The 25,585-nt window shown below is 33.3% G+C and overlaps 6 protein-coding genes across 17 annotated transcripts; 3 read left to right on the plus strand and 3 right to left on the minus strand.

Annotated features, from left to right (window-relative positions):
- Window positions 1-9: 9 nt before the first annotated feature.
- On the plus strand, window positions 10-7,350 carry LOC138178501 (uncharacterized). The gene is made up of 7 exons (XM_069110434.1): window positions 10-441; window positions 521-733; window positions 802-983; window positions 1,059-1,242; window positions 1,318-1,489; window positions 1,568-6,315; window positions 6,537-7,350. Exons 1-6 carry the CDS (start codon window positions 196-198, stop codon window positions 1,678-1,680), a joined length of 1,110 nt encoding a protein of 369 aa, XP_068966535.1. The 5' UTR covers window positions 10-195; the 3' UTR covers window positions 1,681-6,315; window positions 6,537-7,350.
- LOC138178507 (uncharacterized) lies at window positions 1,652-3,035 on the minus strand. Its single transcript, XM_069110439.1, has 5 exons — window positions 2,806-3,035; window positions 2,523-2,737; window positions 2,363-2,435; window positions 2,187-2,273; window positions 1,652-2,047 (listed from the first exon to the last, which is right to left on the minus strand). The coding sequence occupies exons 1-5, from the start codon at window positions 3,033-3,035 to the stop codon at window positions 1,852-1,854; spliced, it is 801 nt and encodes a 266-aa protein (XP_068966540.1). The 3' UTR covers window positions 1,652-1,851.
- On the minus strand, window positions 5,088-10,902 carry LOC138178502 (uncharacterized). Its single transcript, XM_069110435.1, has 6 exons — window positions 10,855-10,902; window positions 8,690-8,911; window positions 7,623-7,798; window positions 6,682-6,840; window positions 5,864-6,212; window positions 5,088-5,248 (listed from the first exon to the last, which is right to left on the minus strand). The coding sequence occupies exons 2-6, from the start codon at window positions 8,877-8,879 to the stop codon at window positions 5,088-5,090; spliced, it is 1,035 nt and encodes a 344-aa protein (XP_068966536.1). The 5' UTR covers window positions 8,880-8,911; window positions 10,855-10,902.
- Window positions 10,903-12,407: 1,505 nt separating this feature from the next.
- On the plus strand, window positions 12,408-16,244 carry Pat1 (Protein interacting with APP tail-1). 2 transcript variants are annotated; one of them, XM_069110426.1, is made up of 9 exons: window positions 12,408-12,618; window positions 13,457-13,570; window positions 13,648-13,898; window positions 13,981-14,160; window positions 14,232-14,487; window positions 14,573-14,697; window positions 14,774-15,053; window positions 15,127-15,292; window positions 15,362-16,244. In XM_069110426.1, the coding sequence occupies exons 1-9, from the start codon at window positions 12,475-12,477 to the stop codon at window positions 15,589-15,591; spliced, it is 1,746 nt and encodes a 581-aa protein (XP_068966527.1). In that variant the 5' UTR covers window positions 12,408-12,474; the 3' UTR covers window positions 15,592-16,244. The 2 variants fall into 2 exon arrangements, with proteins under 2 accessions (XP_068966527.1, XP_068966528.1); XM_069110427.1 differs by lacking the exon at window positions 12,408-12,618 and adding an exon at window positions 13,075-13,214.
- A 297-nt stretch (window positions 16,245-16,541) lies between these two features.
- Window positions 16,542-20,348, minus strand: Rbpn-5 (Rab GTPase-binding effector protein rabaptin-5). 3 transcript variants are annotated; one of them, XM_069110424.1, is made up of 9 exons: window positions 19,924-20,348; window positions 19,203-19,310; window positions 18,674-19,119; window positions 17,988-18,484; window positions 17,574-17,855; window positions 17,275-17,494; window positions 17,097-17,207; window positions 16,815-17,028; window positions 16,542-16,720 (listed from the first exon to the last, which is right to left on the minus strand). In XM_069110424.1, exons 1-8 carry the CDS (start codon window positions 19,967-19,969, stop codon window positions 16,861-16,863), a joined length of 1,878 nt encoding a protein of 625 aa, XP_068966525.1. In that variant the 5' UTR covers window positions 19,970-20,348; the 3' UTR covers window positions 16,542-16,720; window positions 16,815-16,860. The 3 variants fall into 3 exon arrangements, with proteins under 3 accessions (XP_068966525.1, XP_068966524.1, XP_068966526.1); XM_069110423.1 differs by having other exon boundaries at window positions 16,542-17,028; XM_069110425.1 differs by having other exon boundaries at window positions 16,542-17,028; window positions 18,686-19,119; window positions 19,924-20,347.
- Window positions 20,349-21,051: 703 nt separating this feature from the next.
- LOC138178495 (zinc finger FYVE domain-containing protein 1) lies at window positions 21,052-25,545 on the plus strand. 9 transcript variants are annotated; one of them, XM_069110414.1, is made up of 9 exons: window positions 21,061-21,335; window positions 21,420-21,690; window positions 21,918-22,318; window positions 22,429-22,887; window positions 22,973-23,239; window positions 23,367-23,736; window positions 23,816-24,077; window positions 24,164-24,596; window positions 24,668-25,545. In XM_069110414.1, the coding sequence occupies exons 4-9, from the start codon at window positions 22,452-22,454 to the stop codon at window positions 24,889-24,891; spliced, it is 1,992 nt and encodes a 663-aa protein (XP_068966515.1). In that variant the 5' UTR covers window positions 21,061-21,335; window positions 21,420-21,690; window positions 21,918-22,318; window positions 22,429-22,451; the 3' UTR covers window positions 24,892-25,545. The 9 variants fall into 9 exon arrangements, with proteins under 9 accessions (XP_068966523.1, XP_068966520.1, XP_068966522.1 ...); XM_069110416.1 differs by having other exon boundaries at window positions 21,061-21,244; window positions 21,360-21,690; XM_069110420.1 differs by having other exon boundaries at window positions 21,061-21,244; window positions 21,496-21,690.
- The last annotated feature ends 40 nt before the right edge of the window (window positions 25,546-25,585 follow it).

A 25,585-nucleotide genomic window follows, 5' to 3' on the forward strand; every position in this document is an offset into this window, starting at 1 on the left:
TGTCTCCGGCATATATATATATATATATGACTTCGATCAGCTGACTGCAATTTTCTGATTGGTCACATTTAAATATCAACACTTTATAAACACCGTACAATGAGGCATCACTGTTAAAACCGGTTCTCTGTAAAATAATTTTTATAATTATTGTTCGCATAATTTTTTATAGTTATTCAAATAATTATAAAGAAGATGGAGATAGAAGAATCAACTAAAGAAAATACTGTCGAGGTTATTAGGGAAAGTGTGAGAGAATTGGTTCACACGGAAAGGGGGCAAAATCGTACGAAAACATGGAACAAAAATCGTGTGGCTTTAGGAAACCTTATGACAAATTCGTCATTTACAACAGAGTTCGTCGTTGAAAAGGCAAAAGCTCTTAAAAAGAGAACATTATCTATCGAAGATTATGGTCAACTTCAAAACGCTCTCATTCAGGTTATAATTTAAAGATACATATATATCAAATGCATTGTAGTTAATAAGTATATTAACATGACTTTTCATTCTTTGTTAGAGCGAGGACAATGTTAATTCTTTTTTAAAAGTGAACAATATCTTATTTGCCTTGGTACGTGATTTATCTAGTAATAACAATGCATTGCAGTTATGTGCTGCTAGCTGTTCTTGTAATATAGCACTTGGAAATTCTAAGGCATGTATTGCATTAACTAAAAGCATTGGACCATATCTTGTTACAGAATTAGATACCTTAAACTATCCTCTATTGGTAAGTTATAAAATGATCATAATGCTATCACATATACTAATAAAGCTAATGATATGTTTTCTCATTAGGAAGTTTGTATATGGACGATGGGAAATCTGATTTCGGGAAGCAGTAAAGCATTTGAAATTTTCCATGCCCAAGATTGCTTAAAATATATTATATCCCTGATGCATAACTGTGATAATATGATCGTGCCTTCAGTAGCTTATACAGCCATGCATTATGTTCATATTGGTTCTAAATACATCCAGTAATAACTATTCTTCTTACTTAATTATTTTAAAACTATTTAAATATATTTCACTAATTGTACAAATGCTTTTAGAGATAACGAGATGATTGAACTTGCTAATGCTACTATAAGAAGAACTCTTTCGTTTGAAGATCCATACCTTATTTGGTTGCTAGCATTATTATCTTCACAACAATCTTGTAACTCCTCTTTATATAATGTAGTACCTTTGATAGTGGATTATTTATATGAAAATAATACAAACAACTTCCTATTTGTGAGCACACGACTCCATTAATATTAACATATATTTATACTCGACTTATGATATTAAAGTTCTTCTTTATTTTAGATTACAGCATGTATAAGAATATTGGCCAATACTGTGCAAGAGACATCCGGACAATTGGCAAAATTTCTATTAGAAAATCCAAAATATTCCCAATCAGATTTAGAGATATTGATCAATAAATTGCTTTCATGCCAATATATACACATCAGAAAAGAAACATTATGGTTAATAGGTAATGAGAAATACTTTATTGTTACATTACAAAGATAATAATTTTGTAAATACAGACAAAAATAAATACTTTTTACAGGTAATCTTTATAATCACAATTCTTTTGACATTAAGGAAATGATACAAAACATCGTTCCTCGATTGTCATTTTTGAAACAAGCAATTTTATCTACAACTCAGCAGTATCAATAGGTACTGATTCAACTAATCGAGCCGGAATCGCGTAAGCTTTATAATTATTATATTTACATATGTATAATATTTATACGACAGTAAATCTTCCTTCCCAATTTCACTCTTTATATTAGCGACGGTATAAAAATATGAAAATTGTTGGTAACATTTTGCAATGTTGCATTCGTTTTAATAACTCATTTGAACAGGAATAAATCGTCGTCCCATTCTTATCGATGTATGTTTCTCCAAAGTATCCTCCGATACATCCTCGATGCAAGGTACTTTTATTACATTAAAGTATATACGACCCATTACTTGCGCTGTCGGATTCGTTGTAGCTTTCAAACAATGATACAGCGCCTCGTCACACACACAGTGCGATCTACAAAGGTAAGAACAAAATTCATGTCAAGCACCAATAATCATAAACAGTTCTACGAATTATAACGATTAGTATACGATTATTATTACACAAAACAATTATACGAATACATAAATAAAAACTTATAATATTTTCTTACTTGGTATATATAGAATAATTGGTGAGATTGTATCGCGTTTGTTGAGCTCGGATTTTTACAGGGCAAAGATCATGACTGCGACAACATCTAGAAAAATAAAATATGTTAAAATCTTTGTCGTTTAATCAACCGTAATCTTTTCGTAGCTCTGATAACTATAATATATTCGCACTGACCTATCAATTTGAGCTTCATGACCTAAATCGTGGTAGTTCTCAGCGATGTCTCCGGTGCCGCACCATTTTGTACCTACCAACGGCGACACCGTTAAAGTTTACCTCAGCAGATGTGAATTATAAATACCATACAAAATAACTAGTAATTATAAAAATTTACCTGGCAAGATGCCTGAGAGAAGAGACAACACGCTACCCACACCATGACTACCTTTGTTCTCAGTGTTGGACATCTCAGTGGATAACGTATCGTGCTGGATTTTGTCCAATAACTCGCACTGTTGCATGAGCTTCGTCATTTGTTCGAAGGATACCAGCTGTGGGACTGCAGTTGACGTCAGATTTCTTAAAACTTCATTAGCCTCTTCTTGCTCACTAAAGATACCGATCTAATTTCTTATTCATGCATAAACATAGCTCTAAAACTAATTGAAGACACTTACTATACTTCGATCAGGTTGCAATTATGTAGTTCGTTGTTTGTTCCGAGATCGACCACCGCAACAGTTTGATCATAGTAATAAACGGCTCTAATCTCGTTCCTGTTGTACGCGTTAGTCCTCGGAACAATACCATTCAGTCCTTTGAAAGGATTTTTGAAGAATATCGGCTGCTGAACACTGTTAGAGCTTATGGTCACAACCAAGAAGAATATCCAACTCGTGGAGATCATGTCTATTCTTTGATCCGTGCTGCACTAAGAATATTAATCTTTCCGCATGATCTTTTTAATCACATCCTCGAGATTTTCATGCCGGAAATTGTTATTATCCGTGTGACAAACGGAGGAAAGAAAAATTGCAAAATCGGTGCAGGGAAAATACGCATTGCATCGTCAATTCGATGGAAGTGTACCTCGCTTATAAATGGAATCGATCCTCGTTGCCTTGAATTCTGAATAAGAAATGTTTCTGTGCTTTTAATTTATTCAAATGATTATTTTAATCGTGGTCGCCTTCGAGGATTTCCCTTTCTAATCACGGCTGCTGCAAAACAGTACCAATTATTATTAGAGGACTAGCATTAATGTTTCTTCACCCCATTATTAGAAACAGATATGGGAATACCTATGATCATTTGCTTTATCGTTTCACGGAAACATTTCATTGTCAAAGCGTGGTATTTAAACGGAAAAAGTATAGGGAAAAGAAACATTCGAGTAAACTAACTAAAGACACTGAACTCATCAAAGAAAGGGGACAAACCTATTAAATATTACGTGGCAGTCTACTATGAAAACTCAATACCAAGAATTACATAACTTCTATACAAAGTTTAGCGTGGAAAAGAGTAAAAGTGAATATTAAACTAGTTTCAAAGCATATATACCTCCAAATAGCATAACTTAAAATTCAGCAAGATTTTTCGTACACACATTTGCTTACATATTATGGTAACATATTATATATTTCTTTAATTATATACTTTCTATTGCAATGTTACAATACGTATTTTATCTGCTTTCTAAAATCTAAAAGTTGTCAACCCTAAAGTGACCATACCTGACCGGTCTTTTCCATCCTTTTCATTCTTGAGGTTTCAATTGCATGGTGGTTACACTCAACGAGAAGCACACTATAAGTTTGAATTTTCCTTAACACAACTATGAAGACATAAGATCCAGATATATAAAGATTCAATGTGCCGTCGCTCTGAACTATGCGTTTAACATATCTATAATGCACGCAGGTAAAATCTGGAAGTCGAGTGTTGTCGCCGGTGGAATCGGGATTCGTGTAGAACTCAATAAGTTTCTGAAAATCTCCTGAGCGGCCCCAAGCTGAGCTGGTGGAACGGCGTGTGGTGAGAATCGCGCCCTCCCCACCTCGACTTATCGATCTAGAGAATTCGCAGGTATATACCTGCTGAGGCCCCTCCATTCTCATTCTTTTATCAACACGAACTGTATAAAGTACTCACTAACTGACCGATGAACAACGATATATCTGAATCCCACCTGGGGGGAACCCAGATTCGAAAAGACTAGGACGAAGAAAGTGGGACGAAGAGTAGAGAATTGTCTGACTACTAAACATGGCTAATTTCAACGGAATGTCTCCGTGGATCTCGAAAATCTCTATGTAATTTCTATTCGTACATTGAAACAAATTGAAGGCCACATGTGAAACACATGATAAGTCACATTTATCGTATATGTTGTCAAACATCAAAACTGTCTTCAAAATGTCATTAAAACTGTCATTAAAAATGTGGTTTTATTATTCTCTCGGACATTTAAAAGGTATTAATAACATTAGTCATATATAGACTAATATTAATTAAGTTAAACTAACATAACAACTAAATTAATATTATTCTTTATAAAATATTGTAGACTTATCACGTATTTTTAAAAGGTTTATATCATCGAATTTGATTGTAAGATAAACAAAAATGGACTTATCATATTTTTCCCGTGTGATCTTCAATTAGAAAGTTGCTATTTTTCTAATGGATTTATTATCTTCAATTTAAATGATTCCACGAGAGTAATTATACGACGATTAAAAGTTATAAAAAAATCGTTAAAAATACATGTAAAAGAGATAGAAAAGAATGTTCATTGGTACGTTAGTTTCTTTGTTTCATTTAAGAATTGAACGCGAGCTTAGAAACTCTGTAGCTGACCGTAGCACACCTATAAATATCGATAAACGTGCAATTTACGAGAGCCTAAGGTCAATGTATGGACAGAATTGATACATTGATATGCGGTAATTTCTCGTTAAGATTGACTCGATTTCAAGGGCTGCTGCTCGTGAGCGGACGCGTTCGTCTTGGAAGCCGCGTTCACTGGGTACTGGTTTCCAATCCGGGTAGTGCTCAGCGTGATACTAATAGGCGTAGCGTTTGAAAGTTGCTGCCGAACCGGACATTGTCGGTAGCCTGGAATTGGAAATGTATGAATACATTGAACAGATATATGATCAGCAGTGTAATGTTAATAAACTCATTAACTCCTCGACGATCTGACTGACTTGCATAGATTGCATATTTTATATCTATTGTCAAAGTTAATAACAAATAGCGCCAATATATACATAAAGCAGGATATTGAACAGTAAATTAAAAAACGTTACGACAAAGACAAAAAGAGAAGGAAATGTATGCACATATGTACATCTTAGACTTCGACCAGGCGTAATTTTCCCGTCTAATGTTTACAATAAGGATGTTTATGCATTTATGAAAAGTTCAAAAGTGTCAAAATTTATGCAATATGTAAAAATATACAAAATGTTCAAGATACTCGTTACAATGTTTAGCATCTTAAATTTCTTTTCTCTAAATTCTATTTGGAATTCTCCATTTTATCCAATTATATTCATAAAAATATTAAATTGTATAAACATCCACAGTCCATTTATGTCTCTCAAAATTATTTTTTTAAAGATAGGAAATGTGTTTTTCATCTGTAGCCTTCATATATCAGTTCCAAATATTTATTGGATAAAGTGATCATCGAGTAGCCTCGTTTAACACACAAGGAAATATGTCTACCGGCATGATGAGGGCCGGAACAATGACAGCAGATAGGATTGTTTCGAGGCCTGGGACAAAACTCAACGCTGTGAGGCTCTCCGCATCGAACGCAACGTGGCAGATGTCTACAGTTGGCAGCCATGTGCCAGAAACCCTGGCACCGATAACACTGAAGAACACCATCTCCCGTTTGGAAGTTGGATGTCTCAAGAAAGTTGCTGACTATTCCCGGTCCTGCCTGCAGCGGTCCACCAGCATTTCCGGTTCCTCCGCGCCACCAACGTTCTGGAATGGCACTGAATCGAGCCGCACCGAAGAAGTCCAGTCCTTGACGCAACAATAGCTCGTAATGCCCGGCGTCCAGCACCTGAGAAGAATATTTTAATCAGTCCCGATTTTATCTTGCTAATGACTAGACGATACAACTTCCTGCCTGTCTCTCTTAGATATTTATGAAAGGAATTGTTGAGGTATTACTTCTGTGTGATTTATTTATTGCAATAAACAAAATTATATATATGTATATATACTTTATATGTGAAGTTATATAATGTTGTCTATAAAAATCTATATTTTCTCATTAAATATCTATTCGATGATCATTTCAATTATTGCAATAAATAGCTTTAAAATATAATCAAAATTGCTTTAAAATATTTCTACTGAAAGTTATTTAATGATCATTTCACAGATCATCGTGGTATGGAACTAACGTTTAATGTTTAAATTTAGCGAATTATCGTACGACGTGGCTGATTAAGATTACGGGGCTTTTAACGAAAATCTATGTATTTTCTCTTCCTTTTTCGTGTCAACATTTTGCCAGCGGTAATTACCTCGACGCGTATATATTGTCGCCAACGTTCAACGCTTCCTGTCGTGATTCCCTGTTTCGTCAGCGCGGAGTTAATATCTTGCAGTGGAATGGCCCAGGGTACATCACGAAGAAGAACCGCCTGTCTATAACGAGAGTCCTTTGCTGAGAATCGAGCCACCTGATTGAAAAAGAAAACATTATAATTAATTGAAAAGAATGCAAAAGACAGGAATGAAAGAGGAGAAAGGAATAAATATGCAAATAAAATATTCATAACATCGCCTATGATCATAAGCGATCAGAGATTTAGTGAGACAAGCCTACGTTGTGTAAGCTCGGTTATCTCATTTTCTTGCATAAGAGAAAGCGAAGAGGAAAGCGGCCGATTACAACGTGAAGTAACATTTATATGGTAATGTCATACGCAATTTACTGTTAAATTTGTACATTTGCATAGTTACTCTTCAGTACGGAGAGAAAAATATGATATCAAAATTTTACACCTGGATAATTATTAAGGAAATTAGAAAAATGACAAGCTTACGTATTGTATATGTACATATTTCTTTATATTTTTAAATATAACACGTTCACTTCGCGTTAAATTCAATAAAAGAGCACATAGTTTCACGATATATACACGATGTCGAATATTTTATTAAATTTTCATCAATTATGTAAGAAATATGACCTGGTCATTTCTTTATATTTTTGTATACTATCTGTATCCTGTACATTTCATTATATTTTTGTATACTATCTGTATTCTGTACATTTCATTAAATTTTCTATAAATGTATAAACGAATTCATAATCTATTTATAAGAAATAAAATAATAAATTCGAGCAGTAATGAACACGTTAACTATACTTTTGCATTACCCATCGATTTTTGTTATCATAGAGTAGAGTATCGCTAACTAGGAACATATTTACATCTACTACATCTATTGTATCTACTTGTACGGGTCCTTCGAAAATACGCGCCAAATCGCCACGCTGCAACAGTTTCTCTGCGTCAGCTTCGCGTGTGAACGCCGCAATCAGGCCACACGGTGTTTCAGACACGTGCCAGGCTGCCAATGGATCGGACGCGCGGATCTCATCTTCTAGATTGGAACGTAGCAGCTCGCCACCTGGCATAACTTATTCGTCAACTCTAACAAGATCTAAACATCTACCGTCAAGGGGAACTAATATCGTAAAACTATTTCTTTGTCGCAGCATGCTTTGAGAAGCATTTCTCAAACACGAGGTAGAACTGACACACTCTGACGTAACAGCATACCGATTGCATAATTTCAGTTATCGTATCGAAGAAAAAAAAACATACAATACCTGCAAAAAGTATTTGCACGTATTCTTATTTATCAATAAATATCATTTTTACAGTATTAAATTTTTGCAGTCATATGACGGTACAATCAAACGATATGAAATTTAATTATTTAGATATAATTAATTAGTATATGTGCAGGCAAAGTTGTAGACATCTTTTATAAATATATAATGCGTGTTATGTGAAACATTGAAAATTCACTATATTGGTCAAGTTTGAAATAAATCTGAAAATGTATATAAAAATTACAAGATATTTAGTCTAAGCATTTATTTTACAGGGACCACAAAAGTATTTAAACGATCCGTTATATTAATAAATCTCAGTGTTCAATAGGACCATTTTTAACATTTATTCTATACTTAAGATAAAAATTACAAGATATTTATTGCAAATATCTTGTAATTTTTAGGTACATTTTCAGATTGGTCTGAAATTTGACCAATATAATCATGATAGTCTCGTTGCAGTGCTAATAAAATTTCAAAATGTATAACACATACAATATGAACATAGAATGCTTAAATACTTTGGTAAGCCAAAGTAAATTCTGTAGTAAATATAATGGTGTCTAAATACTTCTTGCAACTACTGTGCAAATTTTAGGCACATTGTATATTATAAATGTACGTATGGCCACTTATGCAAGTGGAGGATACGCTAAATAAAGAAGTAGGCAATTTGCCACCTGGTATTCCTTGCACTTGACCTTGCGGTCCGACGGCACGCGAGATATACAAAGAACACGTGAACTCTTCTTGACAGGAAACACGTGCTCCATTGTCGCAAACGTTATCCGATGAGGTATTCGGTCCCGTGACCGTAGTCTGCATCATTGTCTCGTCTCTTCTATTCTCCTGGGGGCATTCCTCTTCCATTCTGTGCACCTTGTGCACTATCGAAAATACCTCTAAAAATAAAATCAATATAGGTCTCTGTCTCTCAATAGTTAATACATAATTGGACTGCAAATGTTTATGCAATTTTATATTTTTGTGAGTTTAACTAAAGGAATATAACCTATACAAAAATTTGTTCCAGTCATTAAATATTATAATGAGAAATTTATTTTGAATATTTTATATATTTTTACATGTTATATACATTTTTACAATTCTAAATTTTCCATAAATGCATAAACATCCGCGATCTACTAATAATAAATAGTGTTCGACCGAAATGATCGATCCCCTATTTCGTTTAGAATAATAGAAGTGGTTGAACTGATTATAACACTGAAGTAACAGGTTACAATATACACTTTATTCCAACAATTTTGTAGACATAGACAGTTACGCTCAGTGCGTATAAATATGAGTTAAACAAATGACTAAGGCAACAAGTTAGCAAAAAGTTAAACAAATGACTAAGGCAACAAGTTAACAATAAGTTAAACAAATGACAAATGGTCTAAGGCTGAAAAACTAGTCAAGAGATGTTGATTGATCTAAAGATGGAAAGTGAAGTTCGGTGACAATGCTGTCGCAAAGGAAAATTATTGCTGGGTATTGGTCGCCCCAATACCGGTCGCTTACAGATGAAAATGACCATTCAACATGAGGAAACCTGACCAGACCCTTTTTTTTATCTGATGGAACAATACGTCTCGACTGAGGAACGTCTCGACCTGAATGTATCTTATAACAATGGAGGGCCCTAATAGTAAAATACAAATGGTTAGTTCTATGACAGTTCCTTAAGATTACTGGTTTACGTAGAGTCACCGGACGTAACAAATAGAATTTTTATTTATTATTTCAATAAAACGTTTTAAAATTTGTATCGTATCTCTTATTAAAAATATTCTCTTCTATAAAAGTTTGCTTTTTAAAAACGTAGTTTGAAACGCGTGTCTTGAAAAGATAGTAGCTCATACTAATTATTAGACTGCGGATTTTCATGCATTTGTGGGTAATTTGAAGGTACATAAATGTACAAAATGTACATAATATGCAAAAATGTAAAAAGTGAAATGTAAAAAATATTCAAAGCGAGGCATTATAACATTTAATGGGACAAAGAAATTCTCATGTAGGTTCTTTACTTCTTTAGTTATGTTGAAATATAAAATTGCATAAAAATTAGGAGTCTACTGATTATATATGCTAATTATACTGATCAAATTTGATATCAATCTGAAAATGTATATAGAAATCTCATTATATACAATGCCAATGAAATTTCAAAATGTTCCGTACAACACGAATGATATATTCACGAAATATTTCTGCAAGTGTCCGAATGTTTTCGTGAACCGTATATCGCAGTGTTTTGACGAATATAAATTTCTTTTCAAGGCATACGAACTTTTCCAGATACATATGTACATACATGGTACAATAAATGAATACACGTGCATATACATATGTGTATAAATGCACACGCATAGAATTAGTACGGAAACGTGTGCACGATAGCCACGTGTATAGAAACGATTTTACCGGCAGATTTGCGCGCGATTGCCAACTAATAGGAGCAACATGTTAATTGTTGGTAATGAAATCACTCGTACAAGCATTCGATGGAATGCAAGGTTATAATTACATATTTCGCAATACGTGCGCGCGCGTCTAAATATACGAATGCACAAAATTGTAAAAAACAATTTAATATTGAGTAAAGGTTCCGATTTGTTTGGTTATTCGCTATAACTCGAAATAATTGTAAAAAACAATTTAATATTGAGTAAAGGTTCCGATTTGTTTGGTTATTCGCTATAACTCGAAATATTCGTCGAATGCGAGATATCCGATTTTTAATGCAATTAAAAGCATACGATTTGACATTGAAGCTTTCACAATCGGTGGCAGTACGCGTGCCAATTTCCTTTCACTTGCTCGTTTAACCGATTACCGTTTTTTAGCCACTTTACACCGTGCCAAAGATTACGACGACGTTGAATCACCTTAGACGTTTATCCTGCAGCTCGTATTTTTGGAAAAGGAAGTCCGGGCCAAAGAAGACATGGCCCAATGCTGGCGCCATTAATTAGCCTCTTTCACGATCACAACAATATCGACTCTCTTTTTTCTGAACTATATATGTATGTTTACTATCGCTTTTTCATCGACGTTTAATCTTTTCGATCATTCTTCTTCAAAAAGTTAATCCTCCAAAATTCATCGTGTTTTCTTCTCTATTAATGTGTACTATCATATATTGCATATACATCCTTATAAAAAAGAAATATCGATTTGTAACATTGATTCAATTCTAATGCGAATATAGCGTAAGGTAGGATTATTTGAGTGCTAGAATATTTTGGTTAAATTAAGCAATTTGCCTTTTAATTTGCAAAATTCCGTTGCGAACAAATTTTTAAGCGACTTACGTTTGAGAACAGACTACTTAATTTGTTATGAATGGCGTGATAAACGGTGAAATATATTGTACAAATTGACAGCTTGATAGCCATAACTTTCCATGAGGATATTTCCATTACACATTAAAAGGTAACAAGTTCGTACAGTTAATATTAGTATCTCAATTACAATTATTATAATTCAATAGAATGTATATACTTAATTTCTGTTATTTTATTTATTTCGTTGTCATATTCGAACAATACTAGAATCCTTTTTATATATGTATATATTATACAAAACATTTTGAAATCTCATTAGCATATCTCATTAATGATTATATTGGCGAACTTTCGTCGCAAAAATCACCAAAGTATTTAAATAGACAATTATTCACTATATTAATTTCCTGCTATATATAGTAGAACCATCACTTTAGCACTAATTGCATATTTAAGACTACTATTCATAATGTATACTAATTTTTCACTAAGTTTATATTTGTAATAAGTGTCTTACAAAGACTTTCATATACATTTTCAGATTGGTTTCAAATTATAATACTAAGGAAATTTCAAAAAATTCCATATAATCTATATAATATATTCATCAAAAAAATTCCATGACAAGTGTTCGAATACTTTCGTGAGTCTTCTTGTTCTTTCAAATAAGATGCATAAATACCCGCAATCTACCTATAATATACAATGAGTTTAATTATTCTATACAAGATACAGTGTCGAATTTTAAAATACTGAAATTCAAATAACCCAAACCGAATCAAATAACCCAAACCTTACCCTATACATACGATCGTAGTATGAGCAAATTGGCTCAGAAAATCTTTGCAATTCTTGAGTCGAGCATCTTAACTGATAACGCGCCTGGCACAAAAAATAAGCTCGATTGCTGTGTAACGGTTTAGGAATTGATCCGTGGAGAATATCGCGAAATCACTGTAAGCAACAAGTATAAAAAGGAAAAAAAGGAATTAGCGCGATCTCGCTATCTGGTGCGCGCTAGACACTTACTTTTACCATCGTTTCTAAGTGGGGGTTGTCGCTGATGGTTGGATGGCGGAGCATCGCGGCAGCATATGCGCACGGAGACGACGTGACAACAATTATTACGGCTGTGTGCGCGTTCGTGATTATCGAAGGCCTCTAGGAAAATGGCCGAAACACACAATCCACCGGTCTTTTCCCCGAAAACTCTTTACCAATCGAGCGTGTTGGCAATCGCGAATAAATTTCTAAGGCTGAGGAAGTATCTTCCTGATCTACCGAACGATGTCCTGTTTGATGTTTATTATCAGGTAAACGTCAAAACATTTTCTCCATTTAAACGCCTCACAAACCACTGATAAAACGTCCACTTTTTTTCACCAACTTAACCATAAACTTTTTTATTTATCTAACGTTATTTTGTTATTCTATTTGAAAAAAACAATACATTCTGTTTATGATTTTAATTTTTGATTTAGATATGTAAAACGATGTTACGTGTTCGATTGAACGATCATAACACTGTTTATTATGACAGCTATATGTAGATGATAAAAATGTATTTTGGCATTGGGTATGACGATAAGGTTTTGTGGAATTAGCTGGCATTTGTGGGGAATGACGGCAAATAAGTTACGATGATTTAACAGAAAGGGGGTTACAGGAATTGTACTTGTCATATGTTTAACCTCTACGGCTAATGCTTAGCTTTTATATTTTGCATATATTTACAATGCAATGTAATGATTCCTGGAACAGTAGAACGATTCGTTAAATATGAGATATTCTTTGATTGTATGTGCTTCTTCGCTACAGCAAATCAATTTTTTTGCAATCAATTTTTTGCGTTTATTTCGCGTTGGATATCGAATCGCATATGAATCATGCAAAATTGCATTTTTGACAAGTACGTAAAAGTAAATATATTCATTTGTCCATTTCGTTGTAGAATTTTGTTAATAATACAATAGAAATTTTATTCCTATATATTAATTTTGATTAGATATTCATAGTGCGAATCGTCACTATTATTTCATCGCAAAATAGATCTGTTATAAATTTTCTAAAATTCGTTCATCATCCTTTTTAAGTTAGGAATGAATGCAATTATATGAAAAAAATAATCTATGAGATTTTTTTGCTTTACAGTTGTACAAAGAAAAAAGATTATGTTTACTGGGGTGTGACTTCAACAATCTGGAAATTTTCTCCAAGATGTTAACAGTCACTAGCCGTCGTGTACATTTACTACAGAGCTTTCAGGTAATTTTTCATTCTTATTGAGAAAATGGATTAAAAGTTGTGTGTACGTTTACTTTTCTTTTCCATTAATTTTTCAGAGCCTTATAGATCATAAAATACGAGTTGAAGAAGAGTTGAGTATGAGTTACACAGTATGCTATCTCCATGTTAGTGAAAATCCAGCTGCAGATGAGAAATTAATAAACCTAGGCTTAAGAATTGGTGGATTTTTCAGTGATGGTGGTTGGTATGCTAAAAGCGAACAAGTGTTGCTAGCATGCAAACAATTATGTCTTGCGAATAATTCTACGCCTCAGAATTGGTGTAGAACATTAGAATGTTGCAGAAAGTAAGATATGTTTGGTAACTAAACATTTAATTTGTGTTTACATAGATTTATATAAATTTGTAATAAGCATTTAAAAATTTAGATTGTTACACGTACAAGCAGCGTATTGCGAATTTTTACAAGCCGCAAAAACACATCAGCTTGCTATAGAGTTAATAGAACGATTAAAAGAGGCCGGGTACAATGATTACAATTATGCAGCTATATATACTGAGTTTAGTATACTTTTTTATATGAAAAGCGAGTATGATGAGGCCTACAGGTACGTATTGCATTTTTCTTTTATAAACTTCGTCGTGTTTATTACTAATTATACAATTGATGGTGATTTAGATGGAGTATAGAAGCACTTGAAGAGTTGAAACCAGCGTTGTCTGCGCGTATTACTGTTGATGTGTTAAGGCAGGCGGCAAAATCGTGTGTATTAAAACGCGAATTTCAGAGAGCTGGTCTTTTAATCAGGCAGGCTGTATATCTTGCTAAAGAAGTATTTGGTGTTGATCATCCAGTGTACAGTAACGTTCTTATAGATTATGGATTTTACTGGTTAAACTTTGATAACATAATCAACAGTGTAAACCTTTATAGGGTTCGTACGTTCGTAATGTGAATCGATACGATTCTATATACGATATAACTTTCATCGCGATTTTCTAACATTTTATTTGTTGTAGGACGCTTTAGCTATTAGAACAGAAATATTTGGTAAAATGAATTTACACGTTGCGTTAGCGCACGAGGATTTAGCTTATGCCCTTTACGTATTTGAGTATAGGTCTGGCGAATTTCCAGAAGCAAGGTAAATGATTCCGTTACTTATCACTCTTAACAATTTTAAAATAGTCATACAATTTTATTTCACTTTAAATGAACAGTGTTCACATTGAGAAAGCAATAGACATAATGTTAAACCTTTTACATGGGGATCATTTGTTGTTAGCAAGCGCAAAAAGAATAAATGCATTAATTCTCGAAGAAATAGCGTTAGATAATACATCGTCGCCATTGTCGAAACAAAATCTACTATTCAAGGCTGAATGCCTTCATTTATCCGCTTTACAATCGGCAAAAGAGGCATTCGGCGAAAGAAACGTACAAACAGCAAAACATTATGGAAATTTGGGACGTGTGTATCAAAGCATGAGGAAATGTAAGGTACATATTCCACGTAAATGTACTTAATTAAACGTTTATGACATTACTACCATATTTTCGTCGTTAATTTTAGGAAGCCGAAGCAATGCATCTTAAAGCTATACGTATTAAAGAAGAATTATTAGGACCAGATGATCACGAAGTTGGATTGAGTATAGGACACTTAGCTTCGTTATATAATTACCACATGAACCGATACAGAGACGCTGAAAAACTTTATTATAGGAGTATCGAAATTAGTATGTGCACTGCGTTATATAATTTTTTCATACTTAGTCATTCGTTCTAATTAACTTTTATCATATCAGGTTTAAAATTGTTCGGTAAAAGCTATAGTGGCCTAGAATATGATTATCATGGACTTTTAAACGTTTACACAAAGCTGAACGAATACCCCAAGGTTCTAAAATATGCAACAATATTAAATAATTGGAAAATGTTAAGAGATAAACACTTGGAATCGGAAGAACCAACGATTGATCCTAAAAGACGGCCACAACCAATCAAAGAAATAATCGAAACATTCTTTTCTATGTAATATAGCTGTATATTAATGTTTTAATAATCACTGTCTCGCCGATTGACGTTTAATTGATTCCAACTTTGTTGGAGTAACTCGGGCCAAAGTATGAATGAAATCACGAGTTACGTTATATGACCCAGGATACCGTAAATCATATATTTGGGGCAGTATCGTTAAGATTCTTCAAACATAGTCACATGAACTTCGTGTTTCTTCTTTGTACCTCACCATTTTGTACGTATTAACTACATTTACGACTAGTTTTAGCAAAAAAAATCGAGAATGTTTAGAGCTGAATGTTTTTGCGTCGAGATCAATTGTCAGCAGCATTTAGAACATGTTTATCATTATAAGATTTACACACATTTCAGATGACATACAAGATATTAAACAAAAATTCTCAGATACTACTTGGTTTATCGGATAACTATAACTGTAATTATTTTTATAAAATCTAATTGTATTTTTTATTCACAAATTTTGTGAAATCAAATATGTGATATGTGATGTACTGTTACTTTTTATTGATATTTTGTTCCTATACAAACATTGTAATAAATGACGAATCTAGATAAATTTTTTGGATTTCAGAATAATAAATTAAAAAAAAATAATATAACAGGAATATATGTACAGATTTGTGCTTTTAAAATAAACGTAAAAATGAATTCTCTTTTCTCCCTAAACACCTTGTCGTCCGCATAAATTTGCTAGTCATTTTAACCAATAACCGGCAATTTTTAGTAAAAAAATTTCAAATTCGTAAACTTTACGTAAATGGTCGATTTGCGCTTCACCAACATGATGTCACCGGACACTAACATTTAGTCTGCATTTGATATATTAGGATGTGAAAGTATTAATACAGAAAAACAAAGCTAGTAACCTGACGAATGGCAATGAATTAAATGTATAACATAATTCTATGTGAAGACTTATTTTAATAATGTCAATAACAAGATAGATAAATATTCACAAATTTTTGAATAACTCACATACATTCAAAAGCTTTAATCTTTTAAATTACAATAAACATTAAGTAGTACATAATTTGTATTTACACGATATTTATTTTATCACTCCAGTTGTCAGGTAATAGGAATCATATCTAGCCCCGGTGAACTAATATCATCTCTATATCTTCCTAAAAGTTGTTAAAACAGAATGTCTTAACCAAATCAATGATATTGTAAAGTACAACCCTTGATATTCTAAAATTCACAGGCATATTAAATTACCAAATTGATATTGCACATCTTGTTGGACTGATTTTCTTTAGAATATTTAGTCAGGTGTATGTGGTGGTTCTTGGCTAAAATATGGTGCTGTATCTTGTACCAATAACGTATGGCAAACATCACAGACTCTGGATGGTCTTTGTTTCGGTCCACTTTTCACAATATGTGAAAGGCAAGACTGACAAAATATATGGCCACAATGGCGGCAATGCACCTATAACAAGAGATTTTTATTAGCATACACAGGCTTTAGATATGAGTTTAGATATTTACAAATATTACCTTCTTCTTTGTAACCGTGAATGTAGTATGACAACTAGGACATTCTTCTATGTCCTCTTCGTGTTGCCATCGTACTTCGCTACCAGCTTGCCTAATTCTTTCTAGTTGTACCTATAATCCATGACGATGTAAATATCTTTTATCCGTTAAGATTGTTCATTTTTACTCTTTATTGTACCTGTAAAGATTGTGACAACCTAACAAAGTCTTTCTGCACTGCTTCACTAGTATCTAGCTCTTGTTGAAGACTGGTAACTCTTTGTCGTAATTCAGCCACTTTTAACTCGGCTTGTTTGTTTTCTTTTAAAACAGTATCTAATTGTTTTTCTAATCGTTCCAGCTTCTCTTCCCTCTCGGCAAGGGATCGATGATCACGTACATATTTATCTAACTGCGTTCTATAGAATATTGTTATTGAAATTACGAAGAACTTATAATTATAAAAAATTAGGATATTAAAAAATTAAGTAGTATTACCTTAAACCACTAATTTCATTTTTTAATACCAATATTTCTTGTTCCTTTACTCTACTTTCCTGTTCCATTTGTTCATGAAGCAAGGTCACTTCGTATCGTAGTGTCTCTTCTTTCTCTTGCGCGACTTCTTGAGCAACTTTAGCCGTGATCAAATCTTCTCGCATTTTTAAAAGGCTAACGTGCAATTCCTCGACATTGTTCGGCATATTAATACTCTCACTCTGTAGTTGCTGGGAATGCTTGCTATGTTTACCAACCAAGTTTTCATTTTCCTTTTGCAGTCTGCAAAGATTCGACTAGATTTTCAATAAAATTTTGTCAGAAATGTCACGATAAAAGACATTACTTTATCTACGTTGAAAATCGGGAAGAACAATGAGATAAAAGTAACAGTATTATTAAAAATGTTCTTACGCGATAAGGTGTCTTTGTACTTCTTCTCGGCCACGTGTTAATTTCACAAGTTCGTCTTTTACGCTTCTCTGAACTTGTTCAAAAGTTTTTTTCGCTTCGGTTAAAGTCTGCTGCAACGTTTGCGAGGTAACAGTAAGTTCTGCCACTTTGATTTTATGCTCCTCTTTCTTTTCGTTCCATTTTTCTTCCATTTCTTTTCTAAATTCTACTTCCTTAGCTAAATCTTCTTTCTGTACTTGTAACATTCGCTCAGAATCTAATTGCTGCTTCTCTAATTCTTTAGCAGCTGCCTGCATCTTAACTAATTGTGCTTCGTAATTTGCACACATATCACATACTGACTCAGAAGAACCAGGTTCCTGTTGTTTCTTCTGCAACTGTATCTCTTTACACTTCTGGAGTTCGTCATCCGTCGCTCTTAATTTTTCCTTTAAGGCTTTAATCTCTTCCTCGAGCGGCACTACCAGCGAGCGTAAAACTTCCGCATCTTCCTGCGCCTATAAAGCAACAATTTCTAATATTTGCATTATGTGAAGTTGAGTAAAAAGAAAAAGAAAAAACAAGTGATAAAATAAACATCTTATAATGATATCATTCAAATGATTTATGAACACTTTCCGGAATGCAGTGCCATAAAAACTCATTGCAGAAAAGTTCAAAAACCATACATTTTTATGCTTACGTACATATCTTTTTACCTTCCTCATGCTTTCCTCAAGATTATCAGGACCTAAAGATAGAGCATCTGCACCTAGTTGGGAAACTACTTTTCGAGCTATTGTTTTCGTTACTGTGGAGAGTGATATCTGTGGACCATCTATAGGTGGATCTCGTGGTAATTGTGACTTTATCAATGCATTCTCCTCTTGTAATTTGGAGAGAGTAATTTTTAATTTAGCCAATTCTGTATCTAGCTGCTTGCGCGAACAAGAAGATTCTTCCATTGTTTCATGTATAACCCTCTGTAAAGATGCTATTTCTTCTTGTGCCTTTCTCTTCTCAATAAGTATATCATTTTGAACTTTCAAGTCTGCTACAACCAATTGGCTCTTTGCTTCGTCCAATTCATTTTTCAACTTAGCATTCTCCTTTTGCAAACATGTGTTATCTTGCAATCTTCTTTTCAATTCCTCTGCAAATGAAATACTTACACTATTTAACGTACAATTTATTGTTGTTGTCATCATTAAGCTTATTAACATCAACTAGATTTACCTTCTTTTTGAAGAAACAGTTCCTTCATCTTGGCTCTTTGAACATTGAATTCCTCCCGCATTTTCACGGTCTCTGACTCCAATCTATTTACCTTTTCTTGCAAATCCTCTAAATTGCAACAAACATTTTGTTGGTAAAATTTTTATACAAAAAACAAAATTATAGTAATAAATATGAACAAGAATACTAATTTTGTACTACATATATGCATTTATAATAAATGTCTTGTAAACATTATATACATTTTCAAATTAGTTTCAAATGTTACCAATATAATCATAATATGTGCCTCATTATACTGCTAATAATATTTCAAAATGTTTTATATAACGCATACAATATACACATAAAAGATTTTTGTGGTGTATTGAAATAAATGTTGAAATACTTTGATATGTCACTAGTAGATATCATTAAATGCGAATCACAGGGAAGTATTTTTATGAATGCACTATCATGTCTATGTATACTAAAGCAGTAAATATGTTGTAAATTTTATACACGTTTTCAAATTAGTTTCAAAGATTATCAATATAATCATGACAGTTTTGTTCCGTTATAGTGCTAATGATGTTTCAAAATATTTTACATAATACATACAATATATACATAAATGTTTTCTATGTTAAATGTTCAAACACTTTGATGAACCACTGTAAATATCATTAAATATGAATCAAAGCAAGATATTTTTGTGAAAGTGCTGTTGTATCGAACGTACCACTTTCGTTCATGTTGATCGCATTATCCTGTGTATGGTTTTCCATCGTTCGGTGATTTCGCTTGACAAAACCGAATTTTGTTGGGGTGGGTCACTGTCGTTCGTACAAGATTGAAAAGTGTAACGTTAAATGCTCCTCGACCGAATCTTTCGGTGACATTATGACACATGTGCCGACACCAGTTTTTAGGTTTCACCGACATTCATTCTATCGGGATGGCCAGAATCGAAGTGACGCATCAACCACGTAAAACCAATGTTTTGTCGAATGAAACAGAAAAATCAACCTCAACGATTTAGCGGTCTACTAAGCGGTGTATTATCAGCACTTCCTCATCAATCCGTATCGATATTTTAAACGGTATGGACTCGATAATCGAACGTACAGAATCGATTATCTAAAAATCTCGTTCAACTCTGCCTATTTTAAAAGTGAACGGCGTCACCTTAATGAACAATACCAAAGTGTAATTTACCGTAAATCAATAATATTTTCGATCAGTACACATTGACATAGCAGTACATCAACTTCAAAGATTTGTTTAAATTATATAACGTAAGAAGATATTGCATTTTACGTTATCTAAATTCAATCCATAATGCATTCAATAAATATAAATATTTTTTACTTTTATATATGTTAATTTTTTAAAGTATTTATATCGTTACATTGTTCTTTTTTCTGTAAATTATGTGTATGTCATTCTTAAATATATTTGAGGAAGATGAAATATAAAACTTGCTTCTTATTTATAATTTTTTGAAATCAATTTCTTGCATTTTTTTACATGTTACTCTTAAGATTTTATTATATATATAGTAAGGTTAATACAATCCAATATCTATACACAATTTTATAAGATTAAACATAGATTCTGTTAAAAATTACATTTTAAACCACAATAAGTCCGCCTACATAATGTCGGAGATAAGAATTTTCTTCGGTATAAGAATTTGTATATTTTTTATTTACAAACGTATTTTGGAGTGTTATTTCTTCAATAAGCATTGTATTTTACTTTCATTGCCTTTTTTCAAATAATAGTAATTTTTTTATTGCGTTATAATAATCGCGTATTCTAATAAAACTAAAATTTTCAGATTACCAAAGTTAAACATTCTCATATCAATGCGAAGAAGAAGACTTTGTTATTGGCCATGAGTCACGAAACGCGACTCGTATGTGAGTGAGTGTGTAACTAACACGGAGGAAAAACATTTCCCACCACTAACCATCACTAAGTATACATCCCCTCTCCTTTATAAAGGAGAAGGCACGATGACATTGTTTGCAGTTCATGGAATTGATAAATCTGTATCAGTAAGTTTTACGAATTCAATTAAAAAAGTACATTATATCATGAAAATTGAAACAGAATAAATATTCCCTAGCATGACGAGCGGTTTTACAAGTTAATCCGAAAAATCATTTTAAGGTAACGAATGTCGCCATCCATTCATTTATTGACGTTTCGTAATTTTCACAATGGAGCAAGGAAAAAGCTGAAATATACATTTCTAGATAGAAGAGAAAACGCAGAACGTTAGCCTTGAAGTCACTTTCAATTACAGGTCAAACGATTTTTTTAGAGAATTGCCTATTGCAGTTGGTATTGAGAGTCAAGATTGAGTCCTGTTGCAGTCAAATTGCACAAAATGGAGGTATCAACAACTGATTAATTTCTGAAATTATTCAAAATTTGTCTTCAGTTGTGTATACCAAAAAATTATGACCATTATACCGATAGATCGTTGAATTTTTGAAAGGTAAGATCGCCATTGCGTCTTCTGTTAATTTGCGCAGTTAACTGATCATAGAATTACATTGAATGTACACATTCTTTTATTCTTTTCTCAACACATCATTGTACGGTAACGTGTTATATTTATATATCAAGTCATTTATATGTTTACATTTGTAATAGTTTACAATTTGCCGTTTTATTCGTCGTGTATACTGTAGTTATTGTATTTTTCATTCCACTAAATTGTAGCGGCCCATGGCCGTAGAGAAAGTTCCAGGGTTGAAGCCCATCTGTTGGCCACATGACCTGCGAAACGACGTCCGAGGACAGGTCATTGTAAAAGAATAAATCCTGGGACTTACTAAAAGACCCATGGACCTTCGAAAGGAAAATTTATTGTTCTATTGTCTACGGGTCTTTCCATCCCCACCTCGGAAGAAAACTCTCTCCCCCGAGGACCTCGGCACCCTATAGAAAGGGAACCGAGGAAAAGTTCGGGGTAGTCGATCTTAGTCCATCGTAGTCAATTGCCAATAGCAGTGCACGTATATAGTATTCAGTGTATAGTCATCGTTTGAGCTCCACGCGCGTGCATCTGATACGACGCACAGTCAGTATCGAAGTAAACGTTATTAAAGTTCTACGTCGGGGTAATTTGATAATATCACCCAACACGTCCTTATCACCTCAAAATATTGATCTTAAACCAATCCTGATCATTTTTAATTTTTAATAATAACAAGTATTTGCAATATTGTAGGACTAACATTGTTGAATCGCATCATGAGTAAATTTTGGAAAGAACATAAATTGGAAACAACTGGACCTGCTATCATGAAAAGCCTCGATATCATGTGTATTTGTAACAGAGATATATACCATTCCGCCCATGATTCCATAGATAGAAAAGAAATATATAAGAGATGTCATTGCAATCAACCCAGAAGTTTCTTGTTGATAGACGGGCAAGAATACCTCAGAGTTAACAGTGCGGAACACTTCATGGAAGAATTAAATTGCAGTAAAGATCTCGAAGTAAAAGTGGTGTCGATTTTTGGAAACACCGGTGATGGCAAGAGTCACACATTGAATCAAACATTCTTCAAAGGAAAGGAAGTATTTCAGACTTCGAATGATCAAAATTCATGTACATTAGGTGTTTGGGCTGCATTTGATCCAGTTCTTAAGGTGATATGTTTGGACACAGAAGGCTTGTTAGGTATTATATTTATACAATATTTATATATGCACAGTGCATGATAAAAATTAATTTTGCACATAATGGATTTTGTTATCCTTACTAGGAATTACTTCTCATGAGAATGAAAGGATAAGGCTATTACTTAAAGTCCTTGCTGTATCTGACATTGTTGTATATAGAACACAATCCGAAAAACTGAATAGAGATTTATTTACATTTCTTGGTACTGCTTCAAGAGCATACAGCCATTATTTTCAAGCTGCCTTGCAAGCAGTAGGACAGAGGAAAGGAGTTCAAGGCTCTTTGAGTACCCTGGGACCAAGCATTATAGTATTACATGAGACTAAATACACCAAACCTCTGACCAACAGTACATATTGCCACATTCTCAGATTAACAGTAATTTCAAAATTAGAGTTTATCCGCAACACAAAACAAAAAGATTAAAGCATTTATTCCATAACAAATATATATATATATTTTTTTTTCTGTGGCAGATGATATAGACAACGCAGAAGACATTCTTCGAACACGGTTTGCTCAAATGAAGCTCGAAGTAGAAGCATTTAGTTCCATCAAATACGTTGGTATACAAACAACAAATTTCATGACTGATTATGAACTTTTGCAGACTGCTATTAAGAAAGAATTGTCTAATAGTACTGTGCGGTCTGCCAGAAAACCGTATTTAGTTTATAATACATTAAAAATTTTAAACGAGAAATTTTCAGAAGAAGTTGAGAATTTTTCTATTTTGTTTCCCGATCAATATTTCACTTGTCCTACTAAATGTCTTAGCTGTGGATCTAGGTGCAGCAATAGTATGGGACATCTTTTTGAAGGAAGACCTCATAGTAGCAATAACAGGTCTGTCTTATATGTAAATATCATTTGCAATTTAATGTGTATGTATTAAGAGAAATACTACTGATGTGCATTCTATTAGGTGTCGATATCAGCATCAATATGAAAACATAGTATATATATGTAAAAAATGTTATAGTAATGGAAATGAAGTACAAGTTATGAAACGAATTCAAACTCAAAATGATAATAGTTGGTATGGATTAGTTAAATATGCATGGTCAGGAGATGTGATAGAATGTCCAAATTGTGGAGAAATATATCGGAGTCGTCAGTATTGGTATGGTAACAAAAGCCCTGAAGATTCTGCTATTCGTACAGAGATTATGCACGTGTGGAACATGGTATATAAATAACAAGAATTATTCATAAGTAATTCCAGCTTCATGTCCAATTTGTGTTTCTTTAAAGTATGAATTATTTTTTTCAGCCAAATAATTCAGTTGCATCTCAAAACACAGCACAAAGAGTAATCGACAGTGTATCGTACCTTACTGAAGCTGTAACCAATGTTTCGTTGCAACCGACAAAAGTTCTTTCGGCGTGGGTTGCAGATCAGGTAGCTCCGACTTATTGGAGACCTAATAATGAAATTAAAAACTGCCATAAGTGTAAAACGGCATTCGGCCTGACTGATACGAAACACCATTGTCGAGCATGTGGTGAAGGTTTCTGTGATCAGTGTTCGTCTAAAACGAAGTGTGTCCCATCTAGAAATTGGCATACACCAGTGCGAGTCTGTGATATCTGTTATGATAAGGATGAACCTACTGAATTTTCGGAAGATGTTAACGCTAGGAAAGTAACTGAACAAGTGGTGTCTACTCTCAGTGCAGTTGGTTCTGTTCTGAACTATTCAAAAAGTAAAAAAAAATATCCTCGAAAAAAGAATGATAAATATTTATATTAATGTTGGTACTTTTAATTTTTTCAGCGTTTATCAAGGATACAGTTCGACCGTCTTATTGGGTCCCCGACTCGGATGTCGTTAATTGTTGTGTATGCCACCAAAAATTTTCCGTGTCTCTTACTTTACATCATTGTAGGGACTGTGGACGTGGAGTATGTCAAGATTGCTCGCAGCATCGTAAACCCGTACCGCATAGGGGATGGGATAATCCAGTTCGGGTTTGCGATTCGTGCATAAAAATAGCCTAAGAAACATTGACGAAACATTGATAGAACATTAATCTGTTTGAAATATCGATCCATCTACACAATATACGTTGATGAATAAATACCTCAACGATGAAGATATATTTTTTCTCAGATTTTGTACAAGTTGCTTGCAATTCATAAACGTTTATGTAAATTTTACTTTATCTTTAGTATATTGAAATTCTTTGCCATTGTAAAAGCGGAAGAAAGAAGAAAAAAAATCAATATTTTAATACACTACTGTAAAAAAGCGTTTCCTATGAATTGTGCCATGAGTGTACCTGTCTCTTTTATAAAATGTGTTTTCAGAGAATGACAGTAATATAATATTAGAAAGATAACCCTGTATGATAAATGAAACAATCCATTACAAAAAATTATAATATATTAATAGGGTAGGTGGTCCAGTACAATGTAGCAGTATATGCAGAAGCATAATGTAATAACGCAAGCGACTTTGTTGACGAAATGAATTGAGATTGTTGTCCTTATTGCAGTTTACTGGGCTGCGACTGTTTTTAGATTCCAAAACAAGCATTTATCCTTTTATTATATGCCCCGTACCTGTTACAGTCTTTTATAATTTACAAATAAACATGCTTTCTGACGACAATGTAACAAAAGGCGAAATAAATTCTTTAGATTTAATTAAAATGTTTATTTTCATCATATCACTTCTAATTTATAATATGAA

This window comes from Bombus flavifrons, chromosome 3 (genome assembly GCF_040668555.2).
Source record: "Bombus flavifrons isolate JBK064 chromosome 3, iyBomFlav1_principal, whole genome shotgun sequence".
Lineage (NCBI taxonomy): Eukaryota > Metazoa > Arthropoda > Insecta > Hymenoptera > Apidae > Bombus > Bombus flavifrons.

Coding starts and splice junctions, on each gene's coding strand:
- LOC138178501 (XM_069110434.1), top strand. CDS start 196: ATGGAGATAGAAGAATCAACTAAAGAAAATACTGTCGAGGTTATTAGG. Junction 734..801: donor CCTTAAACTATCCTCTATTG/GTAAGTTATAAA, acceptor TTTTCTCATTAG/GAAGTTTGTATATGGACGAT. Junction 984..1,058: donor ATTGGTTCTAAATACATCCA/GTAATAACTATT, acceptor AAATGCTTTTAG/AGATAACGAGATGATTGAAC.
- LOC138178507 (XM_069110439.1), bottom strand. CDS start 3,035: ATGATCTCCACGAGTTGGATATTCTTCTTGGTTGTGACCATAAGCTCT. Junction 2,738..2,805: donor TGCAACCTGATCGAAGTATA/GTAAGTGTCTTC, acceptor CGGTATCTTTAG/TGAGCAAGAAGAGGCTAATG. Junction 2,048..2,186: donor AATTATTCTATATATACCAA/GTAAGAAAATAT, acceptor TTACCTTTGTAG/ATCGCACTGTGTGTGTGACG.
- Pat1 (XM_069110426.1), top strand. CDS start 12,475: ATGGCCGAAACACACAATCCACCGGTCTTTTCCCCGAAAACTCTTTAC. Junction 14,161..14,231: donor GAGTATGATGAGGCCTACAG/GTACGTATTGCA, acceptor ATGGTGATTTAG/ATGGAGTATAGAAGCACTTG. Junction 15,054..15,126: donor AAAGCATGAGGAAATGTAAG/GTACATATTCCA, acceptor CGTTAATTTTAG/GAAGCCGAAGCAATGCATCT.
- LOC138178495 (XM_069110419.1), top strand. CDS start 22,452: ATGAGTAAATTTTGGAAAGAACATAAATTGGAAACAACTGGACCTGCT. Junction 22,888..22,972: donor GGACACAGAAGGCTTGTTAG/GTATTATATTTA, acceptor TATCCTTACTAG/GAATTACTTCTCATGAGAAT. Junction 24,597..24,667: donor TGTTCTGAACTATTCAAAAA/GTAAAAAAAAAT, acceptor TAATTTTTTCAG/CGTTTATCAAGGATACAGTT.
- LOC138178502 (XM_069110435.1), bottom strand. CDS start 8,879: ATGGAAGAGGAATGCCCCCAGGAGAATAGAAGAGACGAGACAATGATG. Junction 6,841..7,622: donor TTTTCGAAGGACCCGTACAA/GTAGATACAATA, acceptor TTTTTCAATCAG/GTGGCTCGATTCTCAGCAAA. Junction 6,213..6,681: donor GACAATATATACGCGTCGAG/GTAATTACCGCT, acceptor TATTCTTCTCAG/GTGCTGGACGCCGGGCATTA.
- Rbpn-5 (XM_069110424.1), bottom strand. CDS start 19,969: ATGGAAAACCATACACAGGATAATGCGATCAACATGAACGAAAGTG. Junction 19,311..19,923: donor GATCAACATGAACGAAAGTG/GTACGTTCGATA, acceptor GTTGCAATTTAG/AGGATTTGCAAGAAAAGGTA. Junction 17,495..17,573: donor AATGAAATTAGTGGTTTAAG/GTAATACTACTT, acceptor AATATTCTATAG/AACGCAGTTAGATAAATATG.